Raw genomic sequence first — 18,427 nt, 5'->3', positions numbered from 1 at the left:
TTTTTCTCTCAGTTTCTAAGATAATTCTTCTTGTGTGCCCCCCTTTTAAATTAAGTGCCCGACATTGTGTATGAAATATTGTAGAGATAATGTTGACCTTGGATGATGGTGTTTTCCTCCACAGGGGATTTTCTATTGCGTTTTGAAGCTGTTCTTCAGTCCTTGAGACAGCTTGTCTATTTCCCTTTACCAGTACTCCTAAGAGGTAGCACTTTAGGGTGCCAACTACAAGTCTAGAGTGTCTACCAGCTCCTCCTTCTTAGCAGATCCCTAAACTCCAGTTTTTTGTCTCTCCAGCCTGATGAGATGCCTAAAGCCCTGCTTATTTTCTCACCCTTCCAGTCATTGCTTTGGAATTATCAAATGCTTCATGGGAGAGGGGTGCCATTCTGGGCCGCCCTTCTTGCCAGGATCTCAGTGGTTCAAGTTCTTGCTGCTTTTGAAACCCTCTGATGTTTCAAGTAGAGGACTATCTGATTTTAAAATTTTTCCCAACTTTCTCAGTGAGAGTATTGATCACATATAGACTAACTCATCATTGCCAGAAGCAAAACTCTAAGTAATGACATGATCTAATTTAGATTTTTTAAAAGATCACTCTAGTTGCCTCAAAAATAAGAGATGTGGAATTGAGGAGGAAGAGGGATGGTAGCAGATAGCCTAGTTAGGGAGCTATCACAATAATCCAGACAAGAGAGAATGGTAGTTGTGGTCATGTGGAAATAGAGACAAGTGATCAGATTTTGGATATGTTTTGAAGGTAAAGCCAAGAGGATTTACTTATAAAATGGATGAGGGGTATGAGAGAAAGAGAGGAGTCAGTGTTGACCCCAAGGCTTTTGGCTTGAACCACTTACTTTGCCAACAAAGGTCCATCTAGTCAAGGCTATGGTTTTTCCAATAGTCGTGTATGTGAGAGTTGGACTGTGAAGAAAGCTGAGCGCAGAAGAATTGATGCTTTTGAACTGTGGTGTTGGAGAAGACTCTTGAGAGTCCCTTGGACTGCAAGGAGATCCAACCAGTCCATTCTGAAGGAGACCAGTCCTGGGTGTTCTTTGGAAGGAATGATGCTAAAGCTGAAACTCCAGTACTTTGGCCACCTCATGTGAAGAGTTGACTCATTGGAAAAGACTGATGCTGGGAGGGATTGGGGGCAGGAGGAGAAGGGGATGACAGAGGATGAGATGGCTGGATGGCATCACCGACTCGATGAACGTGAGTTTGAGTGAACTCCGGGAGTTGGTGATGGACAGGGAGGCCTGGCGTGCTGCGATTCATGGGGTCGCAAAGAACTGGACACGACTGAGCGACTGAACTGAACTGGAAGGATGGAAATGCCATTTACTGAGGTGGGGAAACTTGCTGGGACTGCATTTATGAAGGATGATCAGGAGATGAGTTCTGCTCGTTGAATTTGAAATGCTAATTTGGCATCCAACTGGTGATGCCAAGTGTATACTTCAATGTATGAGTTTGAAGTTCAGAGAATGGTTGGAAGCTGGAGATAAAAATTTTGTGGTCATGAGCATACGGATGTAATTAAAACCACAAGACCGGATGAGAGCACCTTGAAAGTTAAATATAGAGAAGACTGTAGGGCTGGTATGCGGGCTTAAAAATATTTATCCATCTCTTGCCTTCACGTCCTCCTCTCAGTGTGGGAAGGTACCAGATGCTCCAGGCAACTTCCACGTGCTGTACAGCAGCCCTGATCTGAGTCTCATCACCTCTCCTGACCCGCCCAAGGGAAGGGATCGTGAAGCTCTGGCTGGTAGCTCCTACGCATTTTCATTAATGTAGGGCTCAGATTTGCAACACTCAGATGCTCAGCAGGTGCGTAACTGGCTGACGCAGCCGGTCCTCCAGTCAGAAGGGTGGTGCTGTGGGTCGCCTGCAGATTGCCCGGGGCCGGCCGCCGGGCCCCCCGCCAGGCTGCACCTTCTCCCCCTCAGCTGCAGAGGGCGCGCGCGAGGCACTCGGCGCTCAGGAACCCAAGGGAGCTCAGAGCGGGGCAGGGGAGAGGCGGGGCCGGACGTGGGGCGGGGCCAGGCGGCCTGGAGGCCCCCGGCCGCAGTCTGTGCGCAGCTCCGGGCAGAGCGGGTGGCATCCTCGCGCCGGCTCGAGGCAGCTGGAGGCGGGGCCGTTACCCGCCGGGAGCTCCGAGCGAGCCGGGTGGCAGGCAAGAAAAGCACGCCCGAGCGCCATGATTCCTCTCGAGAAGCCGGGCAGCGGCGGCTCTTCCCCGGCCGTCGCCTCCGGCTCGGGTCGAGCTGGCCGGGGTCTGAGCACGCCGCGCCGGCCGCCGCCCCCGACCCAGGCCCGCGGGCTGCTGACGGAGATCCGCACCGCCGTGCGCACCGAGCCCTTTCAGGACGCCTACACCCTGACCCCCGGCCGGGAGTTGGGCAGGTGAGGCCGGCGGGCGCGCGCAGATAAGTGCGGGAGGCTGGCGGCGCGGGGGCAGATAGCGCGCCGGGACCGGGTACAGACGTGGGTGCGGGCGGCGATTAGGGCGGCGGGGCCCCCTGGCCACGAGTCCACGCGCGGCGTCCCCCAAAGCCGTGGTATCGGCCATGAGAAAGGCTCCCCCCAGAACCTTGACCCCTCCCTCTCTCTGCTGCGGGCGTCTCAGCCTCTGTGGTCCCTTGTGCGGTAACTTAACGAGGCGGCGTGGGAACCGCGCTGCGAACCTTTCCCCGCAGCAGCGAGTCTGAAGTCAGCACAGGTGTGGAGTCAGCTTTGGTTTTGCCTGTGGGTTCCTGCTTCTCCCTCTGTGGCTGTGACAGACGAGCGCAGAACCCCGAGCGTGACAGCTTCTTTCGCACCAACCCTGGGCCAGTTTCCGTCAGCCGCTTTCTGCTGACTTCAGTTGCGATTTCTTGGGTTTGTGCTGTTTGCATTCTGAAATATTTAGGGCCGTGTGCTTTTTTAAGTTCAGATCGGTTTCACTTGTGGACTCTGGGCCCTTGTCTGACTCTTTCTACGCCGTGATTCAGCCCTTGCTTTTCTTCCCCATCTCGTTGTTGTTTTGTCGGGGTAGGGAGTGCTTAGAATTTGGTCTGCTTTTAAAATCGCAAAAGGTGAAGGCTGTTTGGATACTTTACGTCTTGTACGTTGAAGAGGGGTCACAGAGTGATAGGTTTTGTTGTTTGGTCGTAAAGTCATGTCCGACTCTTTTGCGACCCCATGGACTGTAGCCCACCAGGCTCCTCTTGTCCATGAGATTTCCCAGGCAAGAAAACTGGAGTAGGGTATTTGCCATTGCCTTCTGCAGGGGATCTTCCCGACCAGGGATTGAACCAGCATCTCCGTGCAGGCGGATTTTTCTCTCTTGCTTGCCTTTTTTTTTTTTTTTTTTTTTAACTGCTGACCGACGAGGGAACAGTAGAGGTCTGGGGACCGACTTTTTCTCTAAGAACAGAGAAAAAAGACAATTTCTGAAGAAATTGTCAGAAGCACTGGCTTTGGGGTCAGACCCGAGCTCAGATCCCCACTCTGCTTGCTCTGTGCGCCTTTGGACGGTGACTTAGTCTCCCCAGCCTCACGTTTCCCACCCATAAAATCAGTCAGTGTAGTGACAGTACCTCCCTCATGGGGGTGTCCAGAAGGTGCAGGGGCTGTACAGGTCAAACCACTGGTCCTGGCACACAGCATTTGATAAGTGTTAGCAGCTGTTGCAGACATTTATCAAGGTTGCAAAATCTCACCATGTTGTAATGGGGAATGGGCCTGACAGTTACAACAGCCTTCATTTGAGGGTCTTGGAAAAAGGTCTTATAACAGTGATTACAACGTTAAAAACAAGCCGCCTTACAAATATTAAAGTAACCTTTAGAAATCGTTTTTTGGCAAAGAAACTGACCTTAAAAGTGTCTTATTTATTCCACATGGGAAAAGGAAAAACGTCTTCCAGGGCCAAGCTTTACTTCACTCTGCTAGGCACTAATTAACTGGATCTGTGTGCACTTTATGACAAAAGACGACAGCTACTAACTCATCTAGGTATTCTAATTGGTGAAAATTCCAGACATTCTGAAGTAACTGATTTCTTGAGGAAGGAAAACCAGGACTCTCCATTGTTTGGTTGTCTGGCTTCATTCCACAGAAGGGAAAACACATTACGCAACTGAAAATGTCTTCAGGTGGCAAGCACTGTCTTGTGGACTCATAATAGATGACTTAATCGGAAAACAATTGATTTGCTCCCTACCAGGTGTTGTGACAATCCCTCCAGGAACCAAGGAGGTTAAATCAACTTTCATTTTAACCTCTATTATAAAATTAGTTTGTCTATAAAGTTGTGTTCGTTTGCTTGAAGCCACTCCAGTACTCTCGCCTGGAAAATCCCATGGGTGGAGGAGCCTGGTGGGCTGCAGTCCATGGGGTTGCAAAGAGTCAGACACGACTGAGTGACTTCACTTTCACTTTTCACTTTCATGCATTGGAAAAGACAATGGCAACCCACTCCAGTGTTCTTGCCTGGAGAATCCCAGGGACGGGGGAGCCTTGTGGGCTGCCGTCTATGGGGTCGCACAGAGTCGGACACGACTGAAGCGACTTAGCAGCAGCATGACATCTTTTACATATCTTACATGAATTTCTTTACATAAGCAATAACTCCTGAAGCACAGAACAATGCAATTAGATAGGTACTTGATATAAGAGCCTAAAACTGAAAAAGAAAATGAATGTATTTGTTTCTTTTTGGTTCCCTTTTCTTCATGGAGAAGTGTAACGTAGTGGTTAAGAACATGGACTTAGGAGTCAGTCTGTGATGGAGTCTTGGCTCTTACTGGATTCCCTGGTAGCTCAGACGGTAAAGCCTTTACCCGCAGTGAGGGAGACCTGGGTTCTATCCCTGTGTCAGGAAGATCCCCTGGAGAAGAAAATGGCAACCCATTCCAGTATTCTTGCCTAGAATATTCCATGGATGGAGGAGCCTGGTGGGCTGCAGTCCATTGGGTCACAAAGAGTCGGACACGACTGAGCTACTTCACTTTATATGTACTTGAGTGAGTTACCTAATCTCTGATTACCTCACAGAGTTGTTGAGAGAATTAAATAAATTAACAGCATATCTGTAGCATAAAAGCTGTGCTTGACTTAGGGCATGCACTCAGAAACTGTAATGCGTTGAGTAGCTAAGTGAATGGTATTTTACATGTAACCAAAACGCAAAAACAGGAAAACCTGCACAACCTCCAAATGTGTCTCTATCTGTTGCAGAAGTAGAGAACCTCATTGCAAAAGCCCAGGGAACTGTTTGGACGTCCCAGGAAGTGAAAGTTCTGTTTTGTATTAGAAGCAGTTGCTGTTTAAGGTTTATCAATTTTGCCTGAATGTTGTAGTTTTGACAGAATGAAATGTGTTTTTGTGTAATTCTTTCAGTAGTAAGAAAAGTAGCCTCTTTTCCTAGGTGTTGACTCTAGTTGCATTTCTGATATAAGGAATTGATCTCATGCTGATGTAGAACTTTAAAATTACTCATGTTATACTTTAATGATGTGGTATGAAAAACAAAGATCTATTCATTTTGTTCTCTGGCCTTTCATTTAGTGAAAATGTTGAAGAGGTGTGAAGAGCTAACTGTTCAAAGAAATCAAGTTTTTGCAGGCATTCCCATTATTTTATAGAAATATAAAGCTTTCAGTGAAATGGTTGTTTGGAGAAGACATTTTAAATGATCAGTATTGATTCCCTACTAATGAGAGGATGTAATGTTGATTATTTTAAGAAATACCACATTCTTTCATGTCTCCAGCAGAGTCCATAGCAGCCTAAATGTGGGTAAATATATGATGTAAAATTTTCTTTTATTGCTTGAAACTTGACTTGTTATTCCTGAGGCTTGTTACCTTTCTTTTGAGTCAGGACATGTGCCAATGTAAACCACAGTAACGATTCGAGGTACAGGAGACATGACCTTGGGTTCCAAGAATTTTTTCAAAGAGTTGACGTCCATGGAGCTTCTATTGATAGCGTAGGAACAAAAAAATGTTTCTAGAAATTTTAAATTATACTAAATTTCACATCAAATGATTTGCCTAGTCTTCAACATTTTTTGATATATTCATAAATTTCATCTTAAGAAAAAAGATATTTTTAAAGCCAAAAGAATATCTTGTTTTTTATACTATTATATACTGATAGTTGAATTTCCCTGTGAGCAGAAAAGGTACAAAATCCAAGTTCTCTGTTGAAATGGGTACTTCATACATGGGGGCTTTACAATTTTATAGGGGCTTTCACATACATTATCTCATTTACTTCTTATCACAAGCAGATTTGGGAAGTCCTGTTTTTCAGATGAGAAAATCAAGATACCAGTAGATTGAGTCATATGAGAGACAGCTGAGCTGGGACTCCTTGCAATCACTTCCATTATGCCGCAGATGTTTCTCAAAAAAAAAAAAAAGCTGTAGTCTATCTTGCGGCTAAAGCAATTTGCCATCGTTTTTGTAAGAGGACATGTTAATGGGCTCCAGATTGGAGCAAGCACTGCCAAGCTTCAGCGTCATGTGGTCCCTCCCCGGTCGTGTTACCCACCTGGGTCCCTGGACTCTCTAATCAATAGAAATTGATAAGAGGCCAGATGAGAATTCTGGGAGAGCCTTGTCTGGGACTTGGGCTGTATGTAGCGCACAGGAGTGAAAACAAGAACCAGATGCCCTTGCTCATGCCCCTGGCTGGGAGGGGAAGGGGGCAGGCTGGTCCCTTGGATGGGATAAAGTTAGGGCCTGATGGGTGGGTTTGGCTGGAGGGGGGCTTCAGTGGTCCGCCCACCCCCTTGGTGTGCAGGCGCCTGCTTTTTCTCCCAGCACCTCAGAAATGGCTGTCAGTTTGTGGCCTTTTCCTAGCTTTTGGTTCATAATTGACCCCACCTGGGCATGCATGAAGTTATTTTTGAGTCCCTTATAGTTCCTTTGTATTCTGTTGCTTGGGGAGATGTTTGTACAGGTGCAGGCACTCAGGTGAAGGGTCCCAGATCCCAGCCTGTCTCAGCTGGGCCTCATGGTGGGTAGGGACAGCCTATCTCATTCTCCTCAAAGCGGTTGGGAGTAACGGGAACAAGGAAGGATTTTTACCAGAAAATAAGAAGATGTACAAGCTGAAGAGGATGCACAGGTGGAGGTGTTTTAGAAGGTGGATCTCCTTTACCTAGATTCATGTCTGTAGGTAATGGCTTCAGGTTGAGGACCTTACAACTACTTGAGCATGTGTCATAAATTTTAAGTCATAATTTCTTTAGAAATAAAGATCCTTGTTAAATAAGACTATCCATGTAAAAATTTTGCCTTGTTTTAGGAAAACTATTAAGATTTCTTGGCAGTTTATCATCAGTTTGAAAGATATTTACAGTTTCGGGTAATCTGATATTTTTGGATGGATAAAGACAACTAGCCATGTTTGCGGTTCAGCATCAGACATTGCTAGGAAGTATGGCTCCTGCTCCAAGGCATGTGCTTCATTAGGTCAACTGTTAATTTTGAAAAGTTGGAGCTTATGTTAAAAGTAAAAACTTAATTTAAATATATAAACTTTCCAATATAAAATCAAAGTTTAAAAATATGTAAACTTAAAGATTTAGTGAATTTCCACCACTTTACAAACCTAACAAAATTTTATAAAATCCGATTATTGAACTAAATGCATTAGAAAGTTAGGTAGCTATAATCATTGGTTTGCCTGTTCAGGAAAGGAAGGAGGAACTCAATTTGTATAGTAAATTTATGCATCAAGTAGAAAGTTCAAATTAAGTTGCCTCCAAAACTCTTCAGTTCTGTATGATTTTTTTTATAAATTATCATAGATCTGAAATTAATGCCCCAGACAATAAAAATAGCTGCTGTTACTGATTGCAGAGAATGGACACTTTGGAAATGTCATTTTCTTTTGTCTTCACTACCCTACAGGGTTAGTGCCATCAACCTCATTTTGTAGGTGAGGAATCTTAAGACTCAAAAAAGTTGAACAAATTTCCCGAATTTCAAACCAAGTCTGGCTTTTGGCTCTAGCTGTTCTTGTCACTCATGCTGACTTATCTGATGGACTTGCTGATTTTTACATTTAGGATCAACAGATGGTTTGGTTTTTGTTCTTTCAGAGGTAAGGAAGACAGATCTGATCTAGGTCATTCTTGAACAGAACTTCTTTGCGCCTAAGGCTGTACCCCAGTGCTATTAAGCAAATATTGGACTTGGCATGTTGAGCACACAAGGCTCTTTGGTAGGCTCTGGAAATTGTTCCCAAATCTAACAAATCAGTCACTACTCCTTTTATGGGCAAAGTGACATGCCACATGGGAAAATCTTGTGGGGAAAACAACATTTGAGCTGAGCCTGAAAGAATGGATGGAATTTCAGTAGCAGTAGTAATGCAAGACACTCCAGCCACTGGCAATAAAACAAGCACAGAGTGCAGAAAAATTCAGTGAAAAAGAGAACAGCAAGTAGCCCCATGTGGCTAAAATATTAGACCTTATGTGGCTGAGTTTGCTAAATAGAACTTCTATTTAGCAAAATAACAAGAACAGTGTATGTATCTAGGGTGTTATCTGATGTTGTATTTGAGCACCTGCCATATGCCAGGCACTACACATGGAGATGCAAAGATGAAGAGGCCAGGTCTCTGAAACTCATAGTGGGGCCAGGAAGACAGTCATAGCCAAAAAATTGTAACGTGTCGGAAGAACTTAAATAATAGGATACATGTGGAAACAAAGCCCTTTCCTGTAATCTAGAATCAAACCTAGAACCTTGGAACTCACTTTTATTTTGCTTCCTCTATATACACTCAAATCAGCACCTCCACTTTTTTTTATCTTTGCCCGAGCCTTATGTATTCTAATGTGTGTTCATCTTTGTGTGGTAGCCCAACACTGGTTATATTTGGAATCAATGTATTAGTAAATAAAATTCTCTTTACAGAGAAAGGCACCTCAAACTTCTCCCATCTGAAGCCTAACACACACTCCCTTCCCTCCACCCTCTGCACATCTGTTACCATTCTTCTGATTTTTCCTCTCAGTGGATTGGTACCACGTTACCCAGGACGCAGGGCAAAGATCTCCAAGTCCTCTTCGGCCTTTCCCTTCTGCCCTCATCTCTGCCAAAGCTCAGTCTGTCTTGACCTTGAATGCCTTGTAAATACTTCCTCTCTTCCCAGCCTCTGCTGCTGCTACTTTAGTTCAGACCCCTTACTTTGAGCTGTTTTCTTGGCTTCCCTAGTTTCTAGCTAACACTTGGCAATACCCTCAGAATTGGCTTTTTAAAACATTTATCTTAGCTTTTTAAAACTTTCACTAAGGTAAAAGTCTCATAGGTGCCCATTCTTACCTTGAGAAATAAAGCGCCAGCTACTTAGCCTGTCATACCTAAACCTACCTACCTATGTTCACTGAGCCTTCCTAAGCTTTTCCAGTTGTGCACCGGTAATACAGAGATCAGTAGAAACCCAGTCCTTGTTCTGAGGAAGCTTAGACTGGTGGCTCTGACTCAAATGTCTCTTCCTGTTGTTATCTTTGTTTATCCTTCCTGTCTGACTACCCTGGAGTGTGTTATCATTGTTATTTTGAAACCTACTCATTCCTAATATCTCCCCCCGCCACCCCCACTCCCTGCCAAATGATTAATGAAAATCAGAGTTTTCAGTTTAGTGTGTGATAGTGAACTATAGATGTTTGTGAAATGTGTGAAGAGCTCTGGAAACTGAAACATCCTGATAATCTAGGGAGAATTTTGGCTAAGTCAGCTAAGGAAGTAAACGTGCAACAGACGTCTTATGTCCTTTGAACCTCATCAGCCTCAAGTCCCTGCATATAACTACGACCCTGAGAGTCAGAGAAACATCATTTATTTCATGCTTTGGAGAGGCCTCAATAACTTAAAGGGTTGAGATACAATCACAGTTTTGACCATGAAGTTGTGGTAAAGCAGGCATACCAGAGCACTCCAGGGTGTGGAATTTAGGGAAACTGACTGGCTAATTCTTAGTGTGTTCACTCGACCCCCGCACCTTGAAGACTGAGTCTCACGCTTCTGTTTGCCTTGTGGCTCTAGAGAAAGAACAGTTCCCGGAAACCTGGCTTCATCTTCTGAAGTTTTAAGGTAGTTTTAAGGGTTCCCCTCCATCGCCCCAGTCATCCTGAGATGAAGGCAGGGCCGGTGTCCTGGGACCTACTGTCCTGGTGTCTGCTTCAGTGGCGTGCAGTATCAGAACGGTGGAAGAGTTTTCTTCAGCATGGATTAGAGCACAAGTTGGTCACCCACTGCTGGCTGCCTGTTTTGATGAGGCTCATTAGCTATATAGAATGATCTGTACATTTTTAAATGATTGAAAAGTCAAAAGAAGAGTCATTTAATGACATGGAAACTATGCGAAATTCACATTTCAGTGCTGGTAAAGTTGTGTTTTGTTTTTTTAAACCCTGCCTCGCCTATTCATTGGCCTGTTGTCTGCAGCTGCTTTGACTGTACAGCAGACTTGAATGGTAGTGATCAAATCAGCTGGCCAGCAAAACCGAAAGTATCTGCTATCTGGCCCTTTACAGAAAGGTTGGCTGACTCCCAGGATAGCGCATGATATGGGGAGAGAAAGGGTAAGCCTACAGCTGAATGCTTCCTCAAAAACAAGGGTGGTGTCAAGATTAGTGATTGGTGTGTGAACTACTGTGGGGACCCAAAGAAGTGGATGCCTAGCGGGAGACCCAGGGTAAGTATAGGGGTCTCCTCTGGTTGCTTCTGGCCTCTGAATTGAGCAATGGCTCCTTTATAACAAGGGTTCCCAGAGTTGATAGGTTAGGGATCCATTCATCTGTTGCGTCTTTGGAAATATAGCAATACCTTCAGGACAGGCATGTAAGCAGCAGTATTTTACTATAATTTTACACAGGACTGTATTGCCTAGAGTGTTAGGTGTGGTAACAGTAAATACCTGTGTTTGCTGTGGGAGTTCTTTGAGGGCAGTTCAACCCAGGCATTTTAATTTAATAGCAACATGTTTGTTGTCAATTATATGTTGGTCAGTTTTTTACAAATTAGATTTTCTCTTTTTCCTCTTTTGAAACTTCAGAAATGTAGGTATAAAAAAAATCAAATGATTAATGATTTTTTTTCTCTTCCTTAAAGAAATCCAAAGATCATTAGGAACCTTTTAAAACTCAGTGGAGATGTTATTAGCCTAATGATTTTGTGGGGCTAAATAAAAAGAGGCATTAGCTTGTGATGCATAATTTATTGTTGAATCTTTCTAGTGACCTGAAGAAGTGTGTCATCTCACATTCCTGTTGAGCGCAGAGCCTTGTTCTGAATTAGGGTGTTGTTAGGTAGATTGCCACCTAATTGATCAGCTGTAGGGCTGTGCCTAAGGATTTTTCATGTAACATTTTTATTGCTGATGGTAACAAAAATTCAGAGGGGATGAACATCATATTTGTGGTTAACAGTAGCAAAGAAGGAAGGATCAGTCCTCAAAATTGCATTGGTAGTCTAGAATGCTGGGCCCAAACCTAGAAAGTAGAATTTAATAGCAAATTAAAGCCTTGCATTGAAATTTTTTTAAGTATATTTCCAAAACATAGTATCAAGACACTGCCTTGAAAGAATCCGAGAAGGTTTTATTTATGAAATATGAAAAACCTGTCAAGTTTTTTTCACAAGGCATATTAATTTGTATCGGGCCAACCTCAGCAAAATAATAATCATGAAGCACTTTGAGCTTATACTTGGAGCAGTTGCTTCAGATTTGGTTGACGCATTTTACCAGCAAAGACCCTAAGGGGATGAGGAATGATTGAAAATTGGAAAAGGGAGTAGCAATTAACAGATCACGTCAGCTGTGTCCAGTACCTGATAGACTGTCAGGTTAGTCCTTCTGTATCGATCAGCAAAAGATATGGACAACAGCTCTTCTCTTGAAGCCAGGTTTAGGCTTGTAATGAAAACCTTACTAAAATAATGTGTGCCCACAAGAGGAAAAGACTACCTCACAGTTTGAAAGAAAAACATTGGCTTTGGCATTTGGCAGTAGATTAAAAAAAAAAAAAAAAAACTATTTGATTTCTAAGTTGCCTTCCAGCTTGAGTATTGGGTGTTTATGGGTGATAATTATTACAGCTCAGTGATTTGTTTGCTTCATAATATTTTATTGAGTATGTGGCAAGTACCATGCTAAGCAGTTGACATGTATTCTTTAATTCTCACAACAACCCTGTGAAATAGATTCTGTTTGTGTTCTCCTTTATAGATTAAGAAAATGAGATTTTTTTTTTTTAAGTTAGAGCTTAAATTGCCCAAGTTTATGCATTGAGTGAGTGGATGGAGCCATTCTTTGGGATTCATGCCCAAATCTAATTCCAGACCTTATTCCATAATCAATATGCTGTGCTGATCCCCTGTGTGACTTATTAGTATAATAACGTGGCACAGAGTCAGACAGGACTGAAGCAATTTAGCAGCAGCAGCAGAGGGTATCAAAGAAGGCTTGTTATATCTGTCTTTATAGAAAAGCTAGACATTTCCAGCTGATGCTGCAGTTGAAATGATGTCATACAAATGAGGTCTCTACCTTTAAATAACTTTGGAGGGTGATTGGGTCTTTTTAGAGTCAATTAGTGACAGTGAAATCCATTGTTTTAGGAATTTTGATAACCAGCCATAAGTCAGATGGCTTTTTTTTTAAGATTCAGAGTATTGTATGTATAAATGTATAAAAATTAAGTTATTTATATATATATATATAAAATGCTGTAAAGAAATATTGGTTTAAATATTTGGTTGTCCTCTATTTAGAAGAATGAATCCTGCAGATCTGCCCATTATGTTTTATTTATAGAGAGGTGTTTCCCAAGTTATATTGCTACTTGAGTGTTTGCATATGACCTAAATTTAAAAATCCATTGATGACTGTTTGGAAATTACATTAAAATTTATCACCTCTGAAAAGTCGGCTTTAACAGTGACTATGTTTTGCTTAATTCTAGAGGGAAATTTGCAGTGGTGAGGAAATGCATAAAGAAAGATTCTGGAAAAGAATTTGCCGCCAAGTTCATGAGAAAAAGAAGAAAAGGCCAAGATTGTCGGATGGAAATAGTTCATGAAATCGCTGTACTCGAGCTAGCCCAGGACAATCCGTGGGTCATTAATTTACATGAAGTCTATGAGACACCATCGGAAATGATCTTAGTTCTAGAATAGTAAGTATTGTCTTCCTTACTGAGTTTGTTTGCTAGTCCACACTCCTTTATACAGGCCACTCATCCGTGATAACCTGGTAAGCCCTGCTTCTCTGGAAATCTGAAGATTTTCCAAAACTTTTTCGTGTATTTATCGACATAGCCCAGATTTGCAAGGATATGTATATGTTGTGTTTTTCATCTTCATTCTTTAATGAAATTCTTTTGAAAATAAAGTTCTCTTATGTTCTTATTAGAGGCCTTCTTATGGAGGTAACTGGTACAATATTAAAACAAAAGGCATTTAATATAATTTCTTATATGTTCATGTGGTCTAAGTTAATAATCCTTCTTTCAGAAATAATTGTTGGGATTCATACCCTGCTTTCAATTTGGGTAAGTAGGTGGGACAGCAGAGAAAACAGCTTTGGGACATGAAGGACAGTTTTTTCTCCTTAAGAAATCCTGTCAGACATAAAGAACAAACAGACGGACTCCAAGGGGGAAAGAATGGAGGGGGCTGAACTGGGAGATTGGGATTGACATAAATACAGTACTATGTATAAAATAGATATCTGTATCAACCTAGAGGGGTGGGATGGGGAGGGAGATGGGAGGGAGTTTCAAAAGGGAAGGGATATATGTATATCTATGGCTGATTCATGTTGAGGTTTGACATGAAAACATGTCAAAATTCTGTAAAGCAATACTTCTCCCTCTATAAACTTTTAAACATAAATAAGTTTATAGAGAAGTCTGGACGGCTTCTAAAAAAGTCTAAAATATAATTCAAGAGCATTGTGTTTATATATTTCTTTAATTCAGTAATTTCACTTGTAGGAATCCTTTTAAAGAAAAAAAATTAAATGTGAACAACAAAAAGCATGAACATGTTTTCCACTGTGAATTTTTCATTGTAATAGAAATAGCCACAAATGATTGAATGGTTAAGAAATGTAGTCTCTGTTGATTATATCTCAATGAAGTTGTTTTTCATTTTCAAAAAACCTTGGTTTAGAGGTTTCTGGTCTTCAGTTTGTTCTGGAGAGGGTTGGTTAGAATTGGAAATTGATCCGAAAGGGACTGTCTGAAGTGTGATGCTCTGATCATCATCTTGTCTCTCTCCCGATCTCACAGAACCTGCTCTTAACCTTCCCTCCTGTCTCCCCTTGGTCCTCCATCATCTCCTGCCTTCACTTCCCTTACATTCCCTTCACTTCTGGGGTAGTTCCTGCAGCTAATCCCTCACTAGTGCCTCATATTATGCTTTTCTTCTTCTTGCTCTTCCTCTGCAATCCATTCTACCAGTTTAAAACACGGGATCTAAGCTGTTGTCCCTCCTCCTGCCCATTCTTGGGAGGATTTGCATAGCCTTCCATCTGCTTATTACACAAGGAAGAGTTCCATCCTCAGCTGGGCTGTTGATGTAGTTTTGTAATTCTTTACCTAATCTCTCCTCCCCTTCTTTTAACATCCCCAGCAGGAGGGCAGGAGCTTATGAAATCCTTGGTCACATGTGCTGTCACCCACTTCCCACTTGTTAGATACCAAACCTCTCTCCCTTTACTGAGAAGATAAAAGCCATCAGATGCACACTGCTCAGCATCACCCACTCTTTACACTCTCACTGCCTTTCCTCTGTTTCCAGGAAGAGAGTCCATTCCTTAACTCCAAGCCTACAACTTTGACTTCTGCTCTTTAATCCTCTTCCTTCCTTTCCTAGGACCTGTGTTGTGTGTTTTACTCACTTTTCTAATCTCTCTGAGAGTCCCTCCCACCTCAAGTGATTCTTTTCCATCCATCTTCCAATAATTCAGTCACTTCTCTCCTAAAATTCCTGGTCCTCAGCTTGGACTCTTTTGAAGTATTGTCCTGCCCTTCTCTTCTGAATTTACAGCTTTCCTCACCTTCTAGTCAATTTTGTTCTACTTCACTGAACCATCCATATGTTTAGCTGCCAATACTCCATCACTTTTCAATCTGATGCCACCTGCTCCTCTAAAACTTCCATGAGGTCATCAGCCCTGTTTGCAGGAATCGATCTCCTCATTTTAGTGTTCATTCTGCTTCTTAGGCTCTTTAAACACTTGATGTTATACCATCTTCACTTGAAATTGTGTTCTTCCTTAGCTTTCGTGGCTTTTTTTTTTCCATCTTAGAGCCTTTCCCCCTTCTTCTACTATGTAAGTGCCCGCCACAGTTGATTAGTATTACTCTTGTCATGTGTTTATGACCTGCACATTTACCCTGGATGGTAACTCTGTGGCTTCAGCTATTATTTACATGTTTCCAAATCTTTGTCTCCAACATGAGACCTTCCCTAAGCTCCAGCTGCCTAGTGCATATCCCTTAATCCACCCGCACACTGTGACCAGTGCAGGATCCGTGTGTGTGCACCCCTGCACTGCAGTGCTTCTAATGCCTGTGTTTTGTTCCCCATTTCCACTGGTGTCCCTATTTATTTCATCACTCAAATATAAACCTTGGCTGTGTCCTTGATTGCTTTATCTCCTTTAATGCTCTTGTGTAATGAATCACCAAGTCTTCCACTTACCCCTCTCCCCTGCTGGGGCCTGTTCCTTTGTGCTTGCTGTTTTTCCCCTGTGTTGGGTCCTCACTGCCTCTTCTGAGGACTTTCCCTGTAGCTGCTTAGCTGATCCCCCTCAATCCTAGAGCATCCCTCAGGCTCCCATTGGGCAGGTAACCAACACATAGATGTGGGGACACTATTCCCTTGCTTAGAAGCTTTTGCTGGCTTCTGTTGCTTTCATGGTCATGATTCTAGAACCACAAAACCATATGGTTTGGCCAAAATGTTTTGTGTTATGCATTTTGCTTGAAGAGGAAGTCTTAGAATTAGACTTTAGACACTGAGGTCTTGTTGCTATGGAAGCAGACAGGTTTATGATTACTGTATTACTCACTCCACCTGCCCTGTGCACTGAATACTAATGGGTGCTGGTAATAGGAAAGTAAAAACAGCATAACCCCTTCACTCCAAATGATGTTTAGTGAAGGAGATAGTTTTTTAAATTTTCTCCAGCTTTACAAGATATAATTGAGATAAAACATGTTGTAAGTTTGAGGTCTGCAGTGTTTTGATATACTTATATCTTGCAATGTTAGAGCATTAGCTAACACCTACATCACATAATTACTATTTCTTTTTTGTGGTGAGAACATTTAAGATCTATTCTCTTAGCAACTTTTAAGTATATAATACAGTATTATTAACTATAATAATTATAGTTACATTAGATCCCCAGAACTTCTAACTAGAAGTTTATACTCTGACCAACAGCTCCCCTATTCCCCACCCCCTAGTCCCTGGTAACCACCATTCTAATCTTTGTTTCTGTGAGTTTGGCTTTTTTAGATTTCACTTATAAGTGATATACGGTATCTGTCCTTCTCTGTGTGACTTGCTTCACTTAGCATAATGCCCCAAGTTTCATCCACATTGTTGCAAATGTAGAATGTCTTTCTTTCTCATGGCTGAATAATAGTCCATTGTATATATACTGCATCTTCTTTATCCATTCATGTTTTGACAGACACTTTAGGTTGTTTCTGTATCTTGGCTATTGTCAATAAGGCGCGGGAGTGTAGATATCTCTTTGAGATCCTGTTTTCATTTCTTTTGGGTGCATACCCAAGAGTGGAATTGCTGGATCATATGGCAGCCCTACTTTTAATTTTTGGAGGAACCTTCATACTGTTTTCCAGAGTGGCTGCACCAATTTATGCTCCCATCAGCAGTGCACAAGGGCTCGCTTTCTTCCACATCCTTGCCAACACTTGTCTTCTCTTGTCTTTTTGATGATAGCCATCTTAACAGGTGTGAGTTAGCTCACTGTGGTTTTGATTTGCATTTCCTCAACTGTTAGTGATGTTGCAGACCTTTGCATGTGGTCTGTTGGCCATTTGTACATCTTCTTTGTGAGCATGTCTATTGTTCCTCTGCCAATTTTTTTAAAAATTGGAGGATTTGTTTTTTTGCTATTCAGTTGTATGAGATATTTATATATTTTGGATACTAATACCTTATCAGATATATTTTGCAGCTATTTTCTCCCACTTCATAGTTGCCTTTTCATTTTGTGATGATTTTCTAAGCTCTGCAGAAGCTTTCTAATTTGATGTCGTCCCAGTTGTTTATTTTTGCTTTTGTTGTCAAATCCAAAAATATCATGGCCAAGACTGATTTTAAGGAACTTACCCCCACTGTTTAGAACTTTTATGGTTTCAGGTCTTACATTCAAGTCTTTGATCCATTTTGAGTTGACTTTTGTGTATGCGTAAGATTCATCATTTGCATGTGAATATTGAGTTTTCCAAACACCATTCATTGAAGAGACTGTTCTTGCCCTGTTTTGTACTCCTGGCTCCTTCATAAATAAAGTGATGATGTGTGCATGTTTTTATTTCTTGGCATTCTGTTCTGTTCCATTGATCTGTGTATCTATTTCTATGCCAATACCATACTGTTTTGATTACTGTAGTTTTGTAATATATTTTGAAACTGGGGAGATGCCTCCAGGTTTGTTCTTTCTCAAGATTGGTTTGGCTTTTTGGAGTCTTTTGTGGTTCCACACAAATTTTGGGATTGTTTTTTCTGTTTAAAAAACGCCATTGAAATTTTGATAGGAATTGCATTGAATCTGTAGATCATTTTGGGTAGCATAGATATTTAATGATATTAATTCTTCCAGATCATGAGCAGACTATCCTTCCATTTATTTGTGTCTTCTTTAGTTTTTTTCACCAGCGTCTTAGTTTTCCACGTACAGATGTTTGATTTCTTGGTTAAAAATAGTCCTAAGAATTATTCTTTTTGATGTTACTGAAAATGGGATTGTTCTGTTGATTTCTCTTTCTGATAGTTCATTGTTAGTATATAAAAGGAACACATTGACTTCAGTATACTGATTTTGAATGCTACAACTGAATTTATTTACAAATTTTAGAACAAGATTTTATGTGTGAGAAAAATACCAGATTAATAATTCAACCTAAGATCACACGACAAGTAGTAGAGCTACAATTTAGCATAAGAGTATGCGAGTCCAAAGCCTTTAGCCATGAGCTGTGCACCTTTACTCCAAGGGAGAGGCTCAGGAGTGCCCTTGGAGGAGACATTTAGCATTATATACTAGCCGTCATTGCCTTACTCAGGATTTTTCAGGTTGTTTGGACCACATCCCATGCTTTTCTGTCTGACTTCTGTCTCATCTACTGCTAGCACTCCAACCTCAC

General features: G+C 41.9%; 1 protein-coding gene across 1 annotated transcript in view; it reads left to right on the top strand.

The window, feature by feature from the left end:
• The first annotated feature begins 2,064 nt into the window (after positions 1–2,064).
• STK17A (serine/threonine kinase 17a) overlaps positions 2,065–18,427 on the top strand; it is a 36,364-nt gene continuing 20,001 nt past the window's right edge. The window contains exons 1-2 of the mRNA XM_070788022.1: positions 2,065–2,409; positions 12,980–13,192. Of these exons, the coding sequence (XP_070644123.1) occupies positions 2,204–2,409; positions 12,980–13,192 (419 nt within the window). The 5' untranslated portion in view covers positions 2,065–2,203. The remainder of the gene's footprint in view (positions 2,410–12,979; positions 13,193–18,427) is intronic.

Source organism: Bos indicus, chromosome 4 (genome assembly GCF_029378745.1).
Source record: "Bos indicus isolate NIAB-ARS_2022 breed Sahiwal x Tharparkar chromosome 4, NIAB-ARS_B.indTharparkar_mat_pri_1.0, whole genome shotgun sequence".
Taxonomy (NCBI): domain Eukaryota; kingdom Metazoa; phylum Chordata; class Mammalia; order Artiodactyla; family Bovidae; genus Bos; species Bos indicus.
This window is presented reverse-complemented; position numbering and strand designations above follow the sequence as displayed.